This window comes from Larus michahellis, chromosome 13 (assembly GCF_964199755.1).
Source record: "Larus michahellis chromosome 13, bLarMic1.1, whole genome shotgun sequence".
In the NCBI taxonomy this organism is placed as follows: domain Eukaryota; kingdom Metazoa; phylum Chordata; class Aves; order Charadriiformes; family Laridae; genus Larus; species Larus michahellis.
The window spans coordinates 15,975,367-15,996,516 of NC_133908.1; the positions used below are offsets into that span (position 1 = coordinate 15,975,367).

Below are 21,150 nucleotides of genomic sequence, written 5' to 3' on the forward strand. Positions count from 1 at the left end.
ACGCAATTTTTCTGAACAAAATGCTACACAATAAAATGCTGTAGTTCCCTGGTGATGAAGCTTCTCACAGGTAGAGAACATTTAAGCCTTGATGTAATTTGACTCAACGCCTGCATGGCAACAGTTTTCATCCCAGTCATTTTGTTTTCCTGTGACGAGAACAGGTGTACTGAATTTGCCCACGGTGTTTATTTTGGGGAAAGAGTGTTCTCTTTGTAGTTTAGGGCCCTGTGTCATTCCTTTCCTTTTTTTTTTTTTTTAATGAAAAATAAAAAAGTGCGTCTGTGTGTGTGTATATTCGTTAGTAAAGGTTGTCCTTTGTGCGCCTGCCTGAGAAGATGTGCAAATAGAAGCCCTGCTTTGGCTTTTGAGGCCTGTGTAGCCGATCCCTTCAGGGCATATAATGAAATGAAAGTCCGTCATGTCGTTTTACGTAGTTGAGGATTCATAATGCTGGGGAAAAGTCTTATTTCTCAGTGTCTAATGCGTGAGCCGGTTCCTTATTGGCCACTTGCTGTGAAACTCCTGAAGTACATTCATCTCCCAGAGGGGACCTTCCCTGCTCCCTGTGCCGAGACACCACTGCGTGAGGAAAAGGAAAGTTCATTCCCGAGTGCTGGCGAGAGGCGGGAGCGATCTCTTTGGGCACTATCCCTGCGAGAACCGGCCTTTGATCTGCTTTCTTTCTGTTTGGTGTTTCTTTATGTTGTCTAACTGTTATAAATCTTAAATAAGCTTATAGCCAGTTAGATCTTACAGACTCGGTGAGGGGAAGATGTCAGAAGGGGTAGCACTTCACATAATTCAACTATTAATCTCTAGCTGTCCATTTTTTTTAAATTATCATTGTTTTGGGCAGTTTGAGAAAGGTGTCAGTCTAACAGTAGGTCTTGACGATTTTGTAGCCTTCTGTAGTCTGCAACTGAGTGTATTTTACCAAATGGAAGTGAACTTCTAATGGTGTGTAGGACTAACTGCTCTGAAAGGCCATGGTCCCGTTCGCGGTGGGACAGAATGGGTGTCTTTACAGACAAAAATTGCACTCCTACCCTGGGCACTGGAGAGAAAGCTTAGAGCAGGTTTAAATAGAAGGTAGTAGTCTGGTAGTCTGTAGTAGGTTGCCTGCGAATACGAAGTGCTTGATACATGCTTCGCGTGATGTCCGTTCCCCGCGCTGAGCTCAGCCACACCAGCCTGGCTGCAGCACGCTGTTCTGAGACAGTAAATGCTTCTTTCTCTGAATCTCAGCTCACGAGTTGTTGGGTAAAACATGTTTCTCAGTCGAGAAAGCTGAAATCAATAGAATAGTTATACCATGATGGTAGAAGTGAAAAGTTAATTGTTTGGTTTTTTTTTTTCCACGTGCTTCTCTAGGAGCAAAGCCCCAGTAACCAGACATCAATAGCAATGATGCAAGAGCCTCAAGAAATGGTGGAAGAGACAGTTACTGTGGAGGAAGACCCAGGCACTCCCACTTCCCACGTGTCTATTGTCACTTCTGAAGATGGAACCACAAGGAGAACTGAAACCAAGGTGGGAGGTTGTTAACCAATGAGGAAAATGGCAAAATGCCACCTAATCACGAAATAAAAATAGCAGGGCGTAGCACGAGTGATGGCAATCACGCTGTTGTCATCCTTGGTCATTTGGAATGTTGTGTTTGCCAGCAAAGCTGAGTTCGGGGCTTTTCCAGCTTCACCTCCACGTCTAGTCTGCTCCCTGTCGGCTGTGCTAATACAGCTGTTCACGGAGCTGTGAACTGAACAGGAGAAATTATCCAGGTTTGCCAAACAAAAACCCCGGAACCCCTTCCCAGACTGTTTATTCTTTTTAGAATCCCGTTTATTTTACTGAAACGGTTCACAGCATTGCCCTGCAAACGCACGTGGTGATTTGAGAATTAGATGAGTTGGTAGGGCTTGGAGCAAATTACTTCTGCAGCTGAGGCAAATGGGCTTGGAAATACGTCTTCAAATTAGTTCCAGTCTAGAACAACAATATGCAATTATGCATTTGTGCTTTAGGACAAGAAACATACTATTTAAATAACACCACAGCACTTAAATTTTGCAACAATATTATGAATGGAATTTTACTCCTGGTGCATGGAGAAGGCTGGGTGTGTTCTCAAACAACCTGTACCTCGGGTTCAGCTGGATTACAGGTGTTGCGTATGTTCTAATTCTCCTGATGTCTTTTTGTTCCCTCATGTGAGATAATTTTGTAAGCTCTGAGCAGGTGCTGTACGTTCATGGCGGGCTTGCATGCTTTCGGGTACCACTTGGTATTTGGGTCTTGGAAGTTGAGCTGAAATCTTTGTTTGGTTTTGGTCATGTGAAAGATTAAGGGTGATTGCCTTTTTCAAAACTTCTAAACAGCATCGGTCAAGGAAACCCAAAAGAGACTGTCCAGCCGCTTTCTGTGTAAAAGGACTTGATCAGAGGTGGCTGTATAAATTGGTGTTTCTTTGTACTGGCGTTGCAGAGTTGCAGCCCTCTGAGATACCCACTCAGGCCGTCAGATCCTCAGGGTGGAGTAAATGAACGTTGATTTCCTGAGGTCAGCGGGCCTGCGCGCATTGCTATGGACGGAGTACCTGGTTTAGTATTTGTTGCAGTTAGAAGATAAATATAACTGGCCTATTTTCTAATTGTGGGAAGGAGGTGAAGGTCTCAAAATAAAACAGACAAACAAAAACCCCCACATTCTGATTAGCTCTCCAATGTATTTAGTCTGTGACTTACTTGAAAGAAATGCTGTTTTCTTCCTAGTGGCAGCAACAACAACTGTTATTTACAGGAAGGAAGTGATAAAATTACAGTGGTGACGGACACCTTTTTGTACGCACTAATAGTAGCACATGGTTTTAGGAGACTGTAAGTGCAGCTATGCGAGGGAATAAAATGATAGCTGGGACTGTAAAAATAGAGGAGAGGCCATGCAGCGGTCCCTAGATAACGGGACCACATGGAGGAAAACTGTCTGAAATAGTCGTACCGCTGATAAAGCTGCGTGTTTCTCATAGCATAAAAGGTGCGACTTTCTCTTCTGTGTGGCGTACCTGCTATTTTTCCATCTTCCCACAGAAAAGGACAGTGGCAGCTCCAAAACAGGCATTGTATCTGCATATGGGAAAATAAAATTGGAAGAACAGGAACGCCAGAGCTACTGCTCCGTTCCACAGAGCAAGGCTCGCTCCTGTGTTGGAGCTCTTCCCGGGCACTGGCATAGCTCTTTCGGTCTGCATTTACGTTGTTTCAAATAACGCCGTTGACTTCAGCTTGCGAACTATCCCGAGGTGTTCCCTAGTATTTCACTGCTAAAAAGACCAACTCTTACAAAGAAAAAAAAAAATTAAAAAAAAGCAGTTGTTGAGAAAAGTGATTCTGAAATGTCAAAACACAGATGGGGCTGGCTCAGCCCGAAGTGTCGGAAGAGGTGCTGTGACTTTGCGGAGGTGGTTGTTGTCTCTGAAATGGTTTTGTTTTGACTCTTCCTTGCTGTGATAACGGGGCATAGATTTAGTAGCTCTTAAGTATGAATCTGAGGTCGAGTTTTATTTTTTTATTAATCACATTGGTCTTCAGCTTGCTTTTTGTTTTGGTAGGGAATGTGAAAACAAAAACTGTTGTCACTGGGGTTTAGTAGCATCAGTTAAGCGTCCTGGAGTTAAGTGGCATTGACTTACTATCACTTCTAATAGGTATCAACATAGTGCTTTTATAGGTCATACTGTTACATGTGAGAGACTTCCAGAGAAAATTAAGTTTTCTGGTATCTGTGCAGTGGCAAAATTCTGACCTTACTGCGCAGACGAGGACAGCGAAGGAAAGCGTTGCTCTGGGGGGAGAGATGCCAACACGTGCCTGCTGGGCATGCGGCGTGCGGCTGCAGGGCCTTTGGGGCCAGAAACTGCTGTTCTGTGTCTCCGCCGGTTCCCTCCTAGATTTGAAAAAAAGGAAAGGGGGGGGGTACAGACCCAAAAAAAACAACCAACCAACCAAAAACACCCCAACCCCAAAAAAACAAACCTCCCCAAGAAACATCAGTCTGGCCTTGCGTTAGTGTGCGCGTACCTATCCCTGGACAGGAGCAACGCTTCGTAGGGTGGGAATCCTCACATCTGTTTTTCAGTACGATCTAATCTGGTACTTAATAAGGGCAATGCTTGAAATTGAGGTAGTCCCACTCTGTTCATTAACCATTGGGGGGGTTAGGTTTATGCTCACCTTTATTTTTATTTTATTTTTTTTTTACTTTGATCAGTTAAATCAAGGTCGTTAGCACAACGTACAAATAAAGGTTGTTATGCTCTACGTTGTTGCGCTTGCTCTGGACTTCTTTGAGGCAGCGTTGAGAACCTGTGTTCGTTACCAGTGTAACCAGAAGGCTCTACTGGACGGTGCCAGGCACAACCTCAGCATATTTGTCTTGCAAAGAAAGTGGCAGCACGAGATGCTTTCTCTGACGGGGTAAATAACACAGGTCATGGGTTTTTTAAGAGCCAAAGAGACCACAGATGTTTCCCAAATGTATGCTCTCTTTGCTGGGTAGCTTAGGTGGGGATTAGTCAACCTAATGCCGTTTAGTATGCATTTTTGGATTCTTCAAAAGAAAATTGTCATTTATTTTTGCTAAATTATATGAATCTTTAGCTTGTGGCAGAGTCATGCCCCTGAATTTCCTCCTCTTGAACTGAAGCATAGCAAAAGCTGTAAAAGTGAATGCTAATGCTCCTGTGTGCTGCTGTTCCTCTTTTTTTTCCCTGTTGTTTCAAAACTGTAATTTATAGAGGTTATTCTCTTCAATAGTGTATTAAGTAAACAACCTTAATCCAGAAGCACTGGCGGTTTTTGCTGTGCTTTTTCCCACATCTTTGAAGATGCCTGTAGCAGTGAGGCGGGAAGAAGGCATAATGGAATTTAATATTTGACATATCTTAAATAGAGAACATCTGCCTTCTCAAAATGAGATATTTCTGAGTAATTTTCCCCAAACTGTTACTCTCTTAGTACTCTACTAAAGTCCCTACATAACATTCAGTGCACAAAAGATGTAGCAGATAATGCTTCATTTCAACTTTATAATCTCTCTGGAAGCCAAATACCTATCGTGCTGGAACAGTGAAAGTCACCTTGGGAGAGAGTGCGGCTTCTCGCCTGCCGGCTGGCACGCTGCCGGCTGTTCCAGGGACCCTTGTAAGGGGCTCAGGAGAACCCAGCAAAGCAAATTAGATGTGCGCGTGCTTGTGTTAATGTTTGCTCTTTTATTTCTTCAGGCACCTTTTATTTTTGTCTTCGAAATGCTAAAAGATTGAAGAGATTTAGGTCACTCTTATTAATTGAAAATGACCTTTTATGATAACAAACTGTGAAATCAATCTGCGTACGAAGTTGTTCGTTTCCAGCCCATCCATTTGCCTTGTGCTTTCTGACACCCGGCGAGGCCAGCCCTTTCCCAGCCGTGATTAACTGCTGCTCCGCGTCCCCCGCCACCGGTGGGAACGCACTTGTGGCTGAAGCTCCCGGGTTGCGGCGGTGCCGGGTACCCCGCGATGCAGTTCCTCCAGACTTTGCCCAGAATTCGAGGGAGTTAGGTGATGGAGCAGGAGTGGATTTCAGCCGAAGCTGCGGTCCCTTTGAAAATGTGAAACACCAAGCCTAAAACAGAGGGGGAGAAATTTGAGCTGTTGTTTTGAAAACCTACAGGGCGAGTTCTTACACAGCGTTTAATGGAAAGGTAATAGCCTCAGCCTGTTGGGGCTGATTAACTCTTACAGTCCGTAGTTCAAAAACAAGCTCTCAGAAATGTCAGAATGCTTCTAGCCTTGTGCATTCCTTCTCATCTGTTTTGTGTCTTATGACATAGTTTCAACAAAATTTTTAGTCCTATCAGCTTGTTATAATGTACTTAATTTATGTAAAAAAAAAAAAAGGGCAAAACGAACCCAAACTCAATAACAAAATGGAAGGCAAAATTACAGGTGCTGGTCAAGATGACTGCATTTGACCGTGATAACCCACTTGGACTGAAATCTCAGTACTGTCTTTCCTGCCCTGAGTCCCGTGCGCTTTGGGGGTTCTGCTTGTGCCGTCTGCACGTGCCCAGTACACCCAGTCCTTGGATGTTTTCATGGTTGTTCTCGCATCCCTCAGGACAAACAGAAGAGTGAGGGACAGAAGAATACAGAAGCTGCTTCGAATGTTGGGAATATTTCCTTGGTGGTCCGTTCACAAATGTATTTCCAGGACAGAGTTAGTGAAAACATTGCCATGAGGCCTGTAGGGGTACTGTTTAACAAAATAATTGCTGTCTGGGGGCGAGAACAACGGTAAGGTAGTAAACCTGAAATGCAGCTGGGGGGAACAGCAATGAAAGCACCAACTTGTGGTCTCATAGGATTTTGGTTGTGGAGAGCCTGGATAAGTTGGTAAATTGGAAGTTTTTCTTTCACTTTTTTTTCTTTTTTTTTTTTTTTTGCTGTGGTTGAAATCTTAGTATATTTTAAAGGGAATAAAGACTTGCAAGTACATTTTGAGCATACTCAGGCAAACCCTTCCCAGGGAAGTAATCTGAAGCTTTCATCTGCTACTCTGAGATGGTAGCTTTGAAACAACGGAGCACCCTCGATTCGTAATCAGGCAAAAAAACCTCTTTAAACAGGTCGTCTTCAGAGATGGAGAGTAAACAGGAAGTCACGTTACACTTTCTCAAAGTAACTCGTATCTCTGAGTTTTTCGTTAGAGCGTATTCTGTAGCGAGGAGTTCATGCTAAGACATCTTTCTGGAGATGGGGTGCATCGGGAGGATCAGGTGTCTCGGATAAGAGAGTGGGCTGGGACCGCCCTTCGGAATAGCTTCGCTCTCCCTGGCTAATGCATCAGTATTAAAGAAACCACAAATACGTTGGGGGAGAAGATTACTGTGCTGTCAGCTGCTCAAGTCTGCCGGCATTCTTTTAAGAGATATAAATGAAACATTCCCTTGAGCTGGGTTTCCTGAAATGAAATAAAGATGTTTGGTTTGTTGGGTTGGGGTGGTTTTTCTTTGTGGTTTGTTTTTTTTTTTTGCGTGGAAACCTAATAAATGGACCTTCCTCTGTGTGCTGGCTAATTGCTTCCAAAAAGCTTCCCTTTATTGTCCTGTAGGCAACAAAGTCGATTTATCCCATGATAAATCTCCTATCTCGGTGCCTGCCCCTGACAAACGAGGCATGAGCGCAAATACTCCCTCTCTCTCAAAATACAAAAAGGCTCGGTTTGATTCCCCCACCATAACACCTTTAGCATTATTGAATGCTTTTATGCTGTGAGAAACGTGTGCTTTTATGCTTGGGTGAAATGTTCCTTTTTATGCATCTGACAGAGGGGGTTTTGATTGTCCTGATCCTTTCCACTCGTGAACAGGGGCAGCGTTCAGGAAACGAGGGAGGTGAAGCTCTGCTGACAGTGTAAACTTGTTCTTCGTGTGCTGCCTGCTGCTAAGTGCGTCTCTGACTAGCTGCAGCCATTGAAAACTTGTCTATGCTAGGCTCGAAGACAGAAAACAAGGCAAATAGGGGAAAAAATTGCAAATTAATCTCCTCCACTCTCCATTGGTCATATACAAAAAAAAAAAACCACCAACCCAAACTAACTCTGTAAATACTCTGTAGTGTACCAGAGCATGGTGAAGAACTCATTAAGTGTAACTGGTAAGTCAAAAATTGTCTAGTACATGTACTGAATATTTGTACACAGTTGTCCTTGCCATAACATTTCTGTGCTATGTTCCCTCAGCCTCTTTGATGATAACAGTAATTCTCAAGAAAAAAAAAAACAAAAACAAAACAAACAAAAAAACCAAACCAAAAAACTGTTGAGGAATGAGCAGGAGCCCAGAACTGGCAGTAGGAACGGGGGAAGACTGGTGGCAGCGATGCCTCCGCTGCAGAGCCTTTGTCCAAGGATCCTGCAGGTTAAAGCTTGTTCCTTCTGTGCCATTGCTGCAGCCAGCCGTGGTTTATTAGGTATCTTACACTGTCTGATCTTGACGACTTTACAAAAAATCGCACAACAAACTATGCGTGCATGGCAACGTATGTCTTGAAACGCGAAGTTCGGAGTTTAGATTTAAAATACTGGCTCCTGTTGAACGGTGTTGAAAGAAAGCGCTTTGTGAGGTTGTGCGAGTGCTGCTCTTGGCATCCAGAAAGCCGCCCCTTTGTTCCTTCCTGGGCAAAAATATCAATTTCTGAGTCATCAGATTGTTGAAATGCTACCTTCCTTCTTGCTGTTTCCATTACTGGTTCCCAAATTAAAGAATGCAAAAAAACCCAAAACAAAAAAACCAACCAACTACTTTGCATCCAGTTTTGTCATTGCTTTGCCTGAGAAATGTTGCTTTTTCTACTCTTAGAAGATCGCTTATGAACATATTACTTTGACTAAAATGCCTTGTTCAGACTCAGTAGGGGAATACTGAGCTGTGTTGCCTTTACAAAGAGCTACTGTCAGCTCCGCCGGCTCTTTTTCTCTAAATGCTGCCCGGTTTCGTAAACGCCATGACAGCAGTCATGCTGGTAACTGGCTGGAAAGGAGAAGTACTGTGCACAGGTCATAAGCAAAACCAGCTGTGGGATTCTGTGTCATGAAATAAATGTTTTGTTTCTAGTTCCCTTTCTTTTAGTTATTAAAATGTGTATGTCTAAAAAAAAAAAAAAATGGGAAAAAAGATTTGGAGGCGTGGAAGCTAGCATCCTTCCTGGTGTTCACTTGCTAAGGGGAATCCCTTTGGGTTGAAGAGGGAAATTCTTTCAGCTCTGGCCCAGGTTAGATGCTAAGGCTGTGCTGGTACCTGGCTGTGCTTTATTCAGCATCGTGATGCTGTTTGATTCCACTGTTGGTGGAGAGCTGTTTGTGCTGCTTGCAGTCTTGCAGGATTTCATTACTTCATTAGCCTGAAGTATCATTTGCTCACAGATGTCTCTAGGAAAAGAAATGCTGTTTGGGTGAATTTTTTTCTGTTTGGGGTTTCTGTGTGAAAACATCTGGCTAGAGGATGTGTCTGGAGCCCCTTCAGCAGATGTACTCTAATTATTTTGTTTTAGTAGCAGCTTGGCTAATCTGGTGCCAATCTAAATGTTTAAATCAGAGGCCATAGGTCAAAATATCCATTTGGACTTCAGAGCCTCTGGACAATCCAGGAATACATCTTACCGTTATGGTTTCTCTTGACGTACACATTTCATTCTGCGGCTTACATGAAGAAAAGTGTCGCTTACTGATGCTTATTTACCTCCATAATACATGAGAAACCAAAAGTTCTCCATAATACTCGAGAAACCAAAAAATAAAGAAGTGGGTTTTTTTCCTCGCAAAAACCAAACAATTTGTTTGTGTTCTCCCCTCCCTGTGTGTAAAGCGCTCTGGTGGGTCGATTCTCCTTCCCATCGTTGTGGGTGTGGTGTTTTGTTGTTTGGTTGGGTTTTTCTACAAAGGGCTGAAAGTCAGCATTTACTCAGGTTAGGGTAACTTTTATAGGGTAGAGTAACTTTATTAGGGTTAGGGTAACCAAGGGTAGGTTTGACTTCTGCTGGACTTTGTACTCTTCCCAAAACAGCTTTTGCTGGTCCCTCTGGAAGACAGTACAGAAGTTGATGGATGCCAGATACCAACCGAAACAGAAGTCCCTTTGCTAGTTTGTAAATAGTGGCTTTTGTCCGGCACTGTCTTACGCAGATTGCCAGACCTTTCCCATGAAGGCAGAACGTTCTTGGGAACTCGTGAGGATTCTTTGTTCTTACCCTTCAGCAAGAAACCAAGGATACAAGAGCCCCCTGGACTCTTACCACTTCCAGTTTTTGTCAGTTACGTGAAATAGTCTAATTCTACCTATGTTGAAATGAAACGTGATTTTATAGGAAGAAAAGATAAAGATGTATTTGTATGCAGATTTTTCTGTAATGTTTTAAACAAGCTTGTCTAGCCCAGTATGTTTAGGGTGGTTGCAGTTGCAAAAGCTGTGTGGCGTTAGTATTCATCATTGCAAATTTGTTAGTCACCGAAATAAAGGAATGACACTATCTGTTGCCCATGTATGACGATGGTCAGATATAGGCGTATCTTAAAAGAGAAATAGTCATGCTGTCTAAAAGCTAGAAGTCCAAAATTCTGTGTTTGAGATCATGATTTCTTAAATATTACTGCCAAATTTGAGCTTCATGGAGTTACACGGTGGTACAAACTTGATCTAGATCAGGCAAGAGCATATAAGTGTATTTCTCTCAAACTAGAGAATGTGACATGGTGTTTATCCTAATTGTGGGATGACAGGCTGTGGCTCCTCAGCATCATACAGTCTGCTGTAGGAAAGGTGCCTCCTGAAAATGTTTTTGGCAAACCTGAAAGGGTGTGATGACTTTGCGCTACTTCCACGCACTGTCATATGGCTGCAGTGGTTTTGATTTGGTGGTAAGAGCCCCAGAGTGTGCTTAACTTTGGCTTTACAACCCGTCTTTTCAGCTTTCTATGGAACTATTTTCCTACTATTAAATCCTAAACCTTAATGAGTACACCAGTGCTTCCATTCAACGCCATGTCACTGTAGTATGCTTTGTGATGCGCTCTCCCCATTTTACTCTTCTAGCTCCCCGTATGTCTCATCACATTGTGCAGCAAGGAGAAAATTAACATATTTATTCACCATCTTCACAGGTTACCAAAATGGTCAAAACAGTCACCACCAGAACAGTGCGTCAGGTGCCACTTGGGCCTGATGGCCTGCCATCAATGGATGGCTCGTCTCCCATGGGCAGCTACACAGACTCAATAGACAGAAGGTACATGAAGAATGGGGAGCGGTACATCACACCACAAGCATCATCCACGTTAACCAGATCTTACAACAGCTACAACGACTCTTACCCTGAAAGCCACGAAGGCCAGTATCGCCCTTATGTTGGTCATGACGGTTATGGAGATCTATCCGATAACTACGGCAGCTTGTCTCGTGGTGTCAACTACCGTCCTCGCTATGCCTACATGCCAGGGAACACTTACCGGCCAGATGACGGTAGCTTCACTTTGCCAAGCAGAAGGGATAACTATGGTCCTGTTGCCCAGCCTCAGGTGCCAGTGGGTAGCAACGTTGACTTGAACCGCTCCCAGCCAGAACGCTTCCAGCCGGAGCCGTATGGACTGGAAGATGATAACCGCAGCCTTGGAGTAGACGATGAAGGATATGAACTGGATCCCGATTACTCCACTGTGAACCGGAGGACATCTGCAGGTGTGCCAGAGAGAGGAAGATCTCACAAAGGAAGGTAAAACCCATTTGTTTTTTTACAACGTTATGTGTAGCTGTTTTGCTTAGTTGAATGTGTACATTTGAACTCTTAATAGCCTGGTAAGTTCTGGAATTACTTGACAGAAAAACAGGTAGAACCCATAATTTCATTAACCCATAATAACCGCGAAACGCCCGTGAAATACAGAAGGGAGTGAGGATAGTGCTCAAGAACCCTTTCCCTGTGTTTCTGGGCTGCTTAGTTTAGGTTGAATTTAGAAAGAAAGAGATGATCTCGTAGAGAGGAATAAGTTACTTATTTTCCTCCTCATAAAAAAGAGTTTTGACTGTGTTGTGTTGTCCCAGAGCCATCCCGCACTAGCAAGGTGAAGAGCGGGGTTTGTAATCTGTGTGCCTTCTGACAGGTCTGGTTCTGTGCGCGTCCGCCAAACACAAACCTCGACCGGCTGGTTGGGGGTGCCGAGGAGCTGAGAGCTGGCGGGGACGGGCTGCCTGGTTCGATGGAAGCTGTTTTGTGAGGTGTTTGACAGCCCCCGCTCCTGGGCCTGTGCTAACCACGCACGCCCTGCTGCGTGACCAGGCGCTGCGGAACCTCACTGAAGCGCTTCAGCATGTTGCAAGAACAGATCGTTATTTTGTCCTGTGCCTACATGAAGGGGAGATAAGAGCATCTGTGTTACGCTTTACGTAACTAAAATGACCAGTCACAAATTACTACTGGTTCAGTCCCCTTTCCGAGGGCTGTGCTGGCTTATGCCATATTTTTCTGATATTAGTTGTTTATGCTAGGCTCACAGCTGTCAGCTCTTGCATTTGGAGAAAAAAAAAAATAGCTTGGGAAGAGAGTCTTATTACTTGGCTGATAGTTGTCTTCTGAGTATGAACCTGGAAAACCTGTGTAATTTGTTTTCCAAGCAGTGTACAAACTTCGGTGTGTGCCTGCGCAAAGTCATATCCTCACAGTTCACGTTTTGGTGGGGATTTAGTTCTCGTTATTTTCCTTTTAATCTAGCATAGTTTCCAGAGCTGTAAAGAGAGCCTGGAACCCCCCTGCGCCTGTGTGGGTGGGTGGTGGTTAGACTTCGTGCTCCCGACCGGCGGCTTCACTTCATCGGCAGCGGTGGTCGGTGGGGTTCGGGGAGGCCTCTTCGCTCTCCTGGCTTGGGGCGCCCCTACTTGTATCACCCCTGGTTTCTTTCATACTTTCACATCTCTCGCTTCCTTCACGTTTCTGGAAGTTCATTTTAAAGTTAAATGGAATCAAGCATCTGCAAACTGTCATCTATGTTAATAAAATTTAAAAAAAAAAATAAATAAAAAAAGAGAGGCTAAAATGGCTATCAAAGCATATCTCCCCGAACTCCGCTTAAGTCCCTTGTGACATCTTAGATCTTGCGGGCTTACCAGCCAGAGGAACCCCGTCAGTGTTTTATGGGGCTAAAGGGAATAGCTGCGGGCAGTGGGTGCCAAAATGCTGATCAATCTGTCAGACTTCAGCTGGTGCTCCCCTGCGTCTGAGCACCTTCAGAGTTCTGGTTAAAAACAGTCAGGCAGCAGTGCTTTTAAATTTTTATTAACACTTTTCAAGCTCTATGCAGGATGAATAATTAAGTGTATTCTTAGAACCTGCCCATTTGCATTTTTAAAGTAGCTTGGGTTTTTTTAAGCATCCCTTTGATTTATTGTTCTTCGCAGTTTGAATAGGACCAATTCACAAATTTTGTTTTACGTTTCTTTTGTTGTGAGTTTTTTTCCATATTTAATATGATCAAGAGGCTTTGACAAGTAATTAGCCTGACTGTGGCAGCAAACTTTAGCTGGTGAGAACATAAGAAGATTGTATGAGAGCCTCTTCATAAGTAGTTACTTTTTGACATTTCAAAGAAATACTTGAACAATTCAGTAAAGCTGCGTGTCAGACGTGCTACCGATCTGCAAGAAACTAAAGGCTACAAATGGTGCTTTGTACTAGATGAGGGTAATTACTACTTGATTACTCCCCTCTATTTTATTTTTTTTTTAATCAGTTATTCCTTGTAAAAATGATAAATGGCTGTGATAAATTGATAGCGCTTTTGATTTCAAAAAGTTTCTATGTGTAAAGTAGGTATAACAAAAACAGCGTTAGAAGCTTTTCTGCGTCACACCGACTTTCGGCTTGGCCATCTTCATGGTGTCACGAGCAGAGCTCTTCTGTTGGCTAACTCACTGGGGAACTTAAGTTACTCTCTCATTCCCTTCCCAGTAAGCGCTGCCCTCGTTTGTTAATAATAAGGCTCCTCGCTGCCCGTTGCTGGTTTTGCTGCTGCTCTCTCTGAGAGGGCTGAGTGGAGGTTTCTCATCTGAGTCTGTGGTAGAGTCTCAGTCCCTTCGTGATCCGGAGGCAACCGGCTGTGTCGGCGGGATCCTCCTCACGGGGAGCGCAAGTACCCGTCGTTCTTTCCATCCCCTGCCCGCTCTGTTTGATCGCAGAGGTAAATGCCTGGTGTGCTCTCCTCCTCCCAGCACCAGCCTCATTTTAAGCTACTTATATTTCATTTAAATTGGGGAAAAATGTGCCTCCTCACAAACGTCTGCAAATCCAGATACGGGCATAAAGGCGAATATTCCCTCTCTTGGCTCTTCAGTGCCTGTGGCTGGGTTTGTTTCTTATTTTCTTTTATACTTGATCTCTGCTTAAGATATATGATTTTCTGCAAGGATACCTGTCACTTAGTGGTCTCTTCCTCGGCATGTGCTCTGCTTTGGTTTCAGTCGGATTCCATAATAAATGGGGGTGAGAGAAGGGCGTTCGGGGTGGATAACACTGATTTAGTACTACTCAAATTTACTCGTGAAGGTATTTACACATCTGTGGCTCTATGCCCTTTTTTTCTTCGTTGGGTAGGTTGCTTTTATTAAATGAGGAGTCTATAAAAATATATAGTCGTATGATGTTGCTAGGTGTTCTACATGCAGTCCTTTCCAAAAGAGAAGCAGGAAGTACTGGATACTTTTCATTTGCAAAAAACACCCCTACTATTATTTGATTTATTTTTTTAATGTCATTAAATAGAAGTTAATGCAAACGAGCAGGGGAAAAAAAAAAGGCAAGTCCTAATTCATCTTATTTTTTTAAATTATTTTCTGTTGAACTTCTTGTCTCTTGCCTTTGTGGTAATTTCTTTCCAGAGTGGATCACACAGTTTGCACGTGTAGTAGCATTCATGGGACTTCTTTATCCCTAAAAACTCTGGAGCAGCTGTTGCCACTGTTACTATTCCAGACTAGACAGGACTTGAATTTTTAATGTTGACTAAATCAAAACCAAAAGTTTTCTGCTGATAAATTTTTTATGGCAGAAGCCTGATCTAAGAGACTGAGGCTATATCTGGTGATCATTTCGTGGTCCAAATTATTATTACCAGGAAACGAACTGGATTTTAGATTAAGTATCTGTAACACTGGCTCTCTCTTGCTTCTGTTATGTATGGACAGCGTGAGAACATTGACATTGCACGCGTGTTATTCATGTCCTGCTTCTGGTGTCTTTTTTCAATCTAGAATATAAAGGCTTTTATTTGTAGATAAACTTGCAGTCAGCACTCCTGGCGTAACCTCCCCCATTTCAGCTGTGGTCTCAGAGCAGTGCTCGTGCTGAGGAGACACCTCTCGTCGTGGATCCGCCTCTTTGGTTTAATGACCAACCCTAAGTGTGATCCCAGGAGTAGGCAGCGTTGGGATGTTGTCTGCTTCGGGGCAGGAGTGTATGGATGTGCCTGGACAGAACGGGGTAAAGCAAAGATTTGTTTTTTCCTGAGGCTCCCTTTCAGAGTGAATTTGATCCGAGTTTGCGGGTCTGGACACAGGCAGCAGAAGGCCGATGTGTGGCAGGCTGCAGCCTGCGTCAGCTCATCCATTAGCAGCTTTGAGGTGGTTCCTGACGAGGTGGTTTCTGTGATTCAACCGTATGGCCGATAACTCAGACTTGTCTCGGCAGAGAATTTTTGAGTCCTCTTGTGTGTTCTCCTGTCAGGGAACAGAGGCCGGCAAAAGTAGGACCTCATTCTGCAAAGTCTTTAGATTTCCTCTCCAGTATTTGGCACAAAGTTTCCTACTGAAGCCCCCAGCCTTTCTGGTCTGCTACCCTAAGCAGACGCCAGCTGCAAACTGTGATGAACGTAAGACTTGTATAAATTGTTGAGGATTAAATGTGTAAATCCTTCACCTGTTTACTCAGCTGCGCCTGTGTTGAGGCCACAAGGAAGATGATAAATCCACAAGCTCTCTCCCAGTTTTTATCTATGCTAGAATGTGTTTTGATCAGTTCCCTGAGACAGGTGATTAGTGAGACCCACGGCATCCTGAGCACTCAGCTGCCTTGCTACAGACAGATGGAAGACAAGATGCTCGCAGTCAGCAGCTCTGGCACTCTACCAGCTCTCTTCAGTCCCCGGAGTAAGGAGCTCTTGGCCTCCCCAGCACAGATGACTGTATCTGCTGAAGCTCTCATTAGTTCCTCCTCCTGCGTCCAGGGCCTTCCCTTTCCAACCTAGCTGCTCCGCTGCTGGGAAGGTGAAAAATGGCGTTTGGCCCCTGCCAGTCCCACTCAGAAAGTTGATTTCTTTGCTCTCCTCCAACGCTGTTAAACAGTGGCAGAGCTGATGCTTAGAGCTTCCCTTCTAAAGTATTTCAGGACTCCTTTAATTATAGCGTGGGTTGTTTGGGGTTTTTTGTTTTGGTTTTTTACCTTCTCCAGACTTGATCACAGTATGATGATATTGGTGTGATCCCTGCCTCTGCTGAGCTTTCTTATACAGCTCTTAGGATCACTCCAGGATCTCAAAGTTTCTAGGTGGTTATTCAAGGTCTTGAAGGGTCAAGTGTCCAGGTGTTATCTTTGCTGCCTGGTAAAGCCACTGGGTTTTGTTACTGGTGTATTAACCCGCGGCTCTCTGACTGTTGCCGCTGTTTCATCCCGCAGAGGTATCTTGGATCTGACCCGTGTGAGCGTATTTCAGCCATAGTGTTTCTGGTGTTCATCCTTTCTCTGTCTTGAGAGACGCTGTCGTGTTTCAGAGGAGCTGTCTTTGTGTACTAAAGTGGGGTGTTAGTGAAAAAATAGGATTGCAAGTCTAAGGAGATGTCCCAGCGGAATCAGGCTGAGATTGGCCGGAGCGCGGTTAGAAGCAAACAGCTCATGGAAGAGTGGGGCTGTATGAAACTGCCAACAGTTTAAAGTCACTTCTGGTTCAGGGTCTCATTTCTTGAGGATGCTTTGCTTCTGCTGCAGGGATGGGGCCAGCAGCGTCTCCTGTGGTCACCGCTTCCCCCCGGAGCGGTAGCTGGTGGGTTCCAAGCGCTGCTGCCCTCCCCACCACCTCCTGCGTGGCTCATCCTAAGCCATCCGCAGCTCTCCGTACCCACAGCACTCAGAACGCAGCCCCTTCCTGCAGCGGGACGCACTCGGGGTCTCTTGTCATGACAGTGTTGCAATTAAGTCCTAACTCTGAAGTTGTATTTTGGGCAAATGCGCAGGAACCAGGGAGCTTTGTGTAGCACGGGGGAGAGGGTACGGCACGAGGAAGACGGGCCCATCTGTGTGGTTCTGTTTGGAAGGCGTTGTGGAAATAATGCAAACAAACTGCATCCCAAGACAGTAATTATCTTTGTGTATTTGCATGGATGAGAAGGAGAGGGAAGCTTAATTGTGCAGGTGTAATTGAGGTGGTGTACCGTTACCTTGTGGGCAGCTCGTAGGACCGAGACGTGCTGAATTGCCAGTTACCAAGTCAAGCGAGCAACAGCTGTGCAGAGAGCAATTATTAAAATTAGTCTTCTGCTATTTTTCTTTTATGCAGTCAATAAGAATTTAACATGAGGATGAATCTGAGAAATGAGTTTTTGTTGTAGTTTTAATGCTGGTTGTCCCAAATTTGCTTATGTAAAACCAGAATTTTGTTTGAGGAGTAGTTGAGGAGTTTTGTTATTACTTCCACCCTGCGTATATGCACGAAAGTAAATCTCTTCAGTGTTGTTACTTTCTTCTTGGAATGACGGAAACAGCTTTGTTCTGTAACAGAAAATACGACGGCTGTCCAGACACTGTGAATTACTGTGTAGAGCAAGTACTGAATTATACATACACAAATAACCGCATCGATAAAAGGATTTCTTCAGATTCATTCTGAGTTTTGGATACTGGCCCATTTTTATCCTTTCATTTAGTTTATGATTTAGAACAGCAATTAAAGCAACTTAAAGTCAGTAGAGGCGCTTTTAACATTAAAAGCGTTAATTGTATGAGACTAAGTTCAGCCTCCACCTCCGGTGCTCTTCTCCCCAGAGGCTGGTTTAATTAGCAGTCCCTTTAGGATAACAGCAAGCTCCATTTTCTTTTGGAGTTCTAATGGCCTATACTTCCTTCAGCATGACATCAGAAATCGTTCACTAACATCAGTCAGTCCTTAAAATGAAAGGTTTTTTAAGAATCATTTTGTAGCAATTAAAACTACTTGCTTGACTGAGATAACTACAATACTGAGACAGTAGCTAACCTGTCCAGGAAGAAACAGTAAGGGAAAATGCTGCAGATGTTTAAAAAAAAAAAAAAAAATCTATATATAAGAAGTCAGGTTATGTTAACGACTGTTAAGAGTAGTATTGGAGGGAAGGGAGGCTGAAGAAGAAAAATCTTCTTGACTTGAGGTTTAAAACAATGGGATTAACTGGAACTTTGATCCAGCTCCTCAGTGAGTGCCCTCAGGCCCCCACCCCTTTGGGCGAAGCCGGCCCGAGGACAGGCAGCAGAGCTGGAAGTGTTTGTGGGAGTTCCGAACAGTTAGGTGCAAGTTGCCCTGCACTTGAGCGAGCCTCAGGTTTCCTTTTGTACCTCTCCTAAGGACCAAGGTGTGTGTCACCTCCCAGGTGGAGCTCCCCGCACCAGCCATGCGTGTTCTGGAGGATGGAAGGTGTCCCTTTGAATCAGGAGCGAAGAGTGTCACTGAATCTCAGAAGCAAATTCTGAATTGTAAATGCCTTTCCTTACAGCTCTCCTGCAGAAATGTTCTGTCTCTAGCAGCTAGTAGTAGGCAGTGATTGGAGGGGGGGGATTTCTTTCTGAAGGTTAGAGATTATCGTTGCAGCAGTGGTTGTTAAAGAAGAAGTATTTGTCAAATACCGATTTTTAATATATTTTTTTTAATTTTTAAACATACAGGCATTTGTAGTGTGAGAACCTGCTGTGCTAGAATATCTTTAACTGTGTCGATTGTAACTTTGCCCTTTGTGTGAACGAGGCCAGAAATACCTAAATAGGTGTGTTAGCTGGTTGTGACCGACCTTACTTTAGTTACACCCAGCGAGTTAGGGCACAAGATGGGTGACACTTATTCCAGTGCTGTAAATGGTCCTAAGAATGTCTTAACATCCAGGTTAGTTGCTGGTCTGGGGAGGAAAGCTCAGAGTACGGGACTTGTTTTGGATGTCTAGCAGATTATGCTGGTGTTAAAAGTTGGACCCAGGTCTCTTGACCATCAGCCTCTTACCCGTATTCCGAGTGATTCTGTACAAGATAGTCTTTTGTTACGTGCTTGGATTCAGGACTTCAGTTTACCATCGTCTTTGACATTGTTATATATGTATCGATGAGTTCAGTATACTTATGTGAACGTCAACATGGAAATGTAGTGGAACTTCTCAGACTCGCTGAGAAGCGTCTGTGCTCTCTGCCCAGACCTTGAATGCCTTTAATTAAAGTTTTGGTTTGCTGCAGAAATAGCGGCATTAATGAAGCTCAGTGTTCCCTGCTAGATGTAATCCAGCTCTGTGGTAATTGTTTTGCTAAGTGACCAAAGTGAAAGCAATCCGTTTGATGACTTGCAGCTCATGTCATCGTTTCGTTGCTAGCCAAACAAATAGTGCGCTGTAGTCCCAGCACTGCCGAGCACTCAGCTATGGTTCATTTGCAACTTACTACAAATAAATTATTTGACAGTGTAAATATGCTGCCCCTAATGGTGTTTGTGACAGTAAAAGGTTTGCTCATAGCTGAAATCTCCGTACTGACTCCAGAGGTACAGTGTATTTAAATGTGGGTTTTGTTTTGTTTTTTCCCTTTCTTTCTCTTGGGACTGTTGCTTCTTACAGGGGCTACGATGACCCCATCGAGACAGAGATGGTGGAAGAGAGGATACCTTACCTTCATGGTGGCTACGCAGCACCGCTGGCACAGCCGGAGAGAGGAAGCATGGCTAGTATTGACCGGCTGGGGAAGCGCTCCCCCTCTATTGACAGCATCCGTAAAGACCCCAGGTGGAGGGACCCTGACCTCCCTGAAGTAATCGCCATGCTCAGCCACCCCATTGACCCGGTCAAGTCCAACGCCGCAGCCTACTTGCAGCACTTGTGCTATGAGAATGACAAAATCAAAAAGGACGTGAGGCACCTTAAAGGGATACCTATCTTGGTGGGTCTGCTTGATCATCCAAAGCCGGAGGTCCATCGTAAAGCCTGTGGGGCGCTCAGAAACATCTCCTATGGGAAGGATAATGAAAACAAGGTGGCTATAAAGAACTGTGATGGGATCCCTGCCTTGATCAGACTACTGCGAAAAACAAATGACATGGAAGTCAGAGAGCTAATTACAGGTCAGTGTCTGCAGTTTCTTTGATGAATTATTCTTTAGAGGAGTCCTTTCAGCTTCAGGAACAAGAATTTCTGGAGATTAGAGCACTGAAGGAGAGTGTAGATCGCTGGCTCCAGCTGTTTCTTTGGCTGCGCCACATTCAGGGTGTGAGAGGGCCTAAGGCAAACGTGCCCTTCAGGAGGAAATCGCGATCATCTGTGTCTGTAGCACACTCAGCTTTCCCTGGCTGCTGAGATGGGTGATGCTGCTTGGATGTAGCACGCGACTGCATGTGGTTGAGTTACTGAAGCTTAGATGAGTTACAGCAACTTCATTGACAAGTAATTTGTAGCGCGCTTGCCCTCAGCGTGTTATAATCGTAAGGTAAAATATGCTAATCTAAAACTTCCCTTGTTAATCTCTTATAAAACAATCCTGCTGCCATGTCCCCCCTGCTTCATACCGGTGGAACAGTCAGTCTCCTCAGGAACGCTTCCAGTGCAGGGGACTCTGAGGCTGTGTATAAGGTTGCAGCGCTTCTGGGCTGGAAAACGCCGATTTTAAGGAGTGTAGAGTCTGCTGTTGAGACGCTCTGGACACAGGCTTTGCTTGTTGCAATAATCGGAAAAGGGAGGATCACGTTTCAAAGTTACTGAGATGATGCACGCTTTGCAGGGAGTTTTCAATCACTTATAACTCCATTATTCAACCTGGTTTTTATTTGAACTTAGTCTTGGACATTGTCCAAAAAGAGTAATAAAGTATATGCCAAGTTTCAAAGTTCAGCCATTAAGTGGAAGAGGGTGGAAAAGTATGTCAGCTCTTAAACTAAGGAGAAATATATTGTTCTTCAGTCTCCCATAACTCCTGAGGAGTGAAATGGATTTCCCTTTCTCTTCTCAGAAGCAGCAGGGGATGTCTGGATGGAGACCAGGGCAGTTGCATTGAATTTCAGTGCCAGAACAGATTTTTTTCAGAGTTTTTTAAGTGCGAAAATGGGTCCAGGGCTGAAACTGTTTAGCTGCCTTATCAGTGTTGGGTTCTCCAGGCAGCCCCTATTGCAAACATAGATTAAGCCATTAGAAGTAAACATCATTCTGTAATCGCCTCAAAAAAATTATAGCAGCTCTCCAAGTTTTTACTGGTAATCATAAATCTCCGAGATGAGCAGTGGCCTTGAGTGTTCCAACTGTTCTTCCCCAGCCATTATGGGATATTGAGCAAAGGAGGTCTAAATATACAGTGTAGAAAGTAGCAGG

The 21,150-nt window shown here is 44.1% G+C and overlaps 1 protein-coding gene across 15 annotated transcripts in view; it reads left to right on the top strand.

Moving 5' to 3' along the window:
- Nucleotides 1–21,150, top strand: part of ARVCF (ARVCF delta catenin family member) — a 269,139-nt gene that overhangs the window by 177,015 nt on the left and 70,974 nt on the right. For all 15 annotated transcript variants that reach the window (XM_074606704.1, XM_074606706.1, XM_074606709.1 and 12 more), the window contains 3 exons: nt 1,375–1,533; nt 10,695–11,302; nt 19,414–19,913. In XM_074606704.1, coding sequence (XP_074462805.1) covers nt 1,375–1,533; nt 10,695–11,302; nt 19,414–19,913 — 1,267 coding nt within the window. The remainder of the gene's footprint in view (nt 1–1,374; nt 1,534–10,694; nt 11,303–19,413; nt 19,914–21,150) is intronic.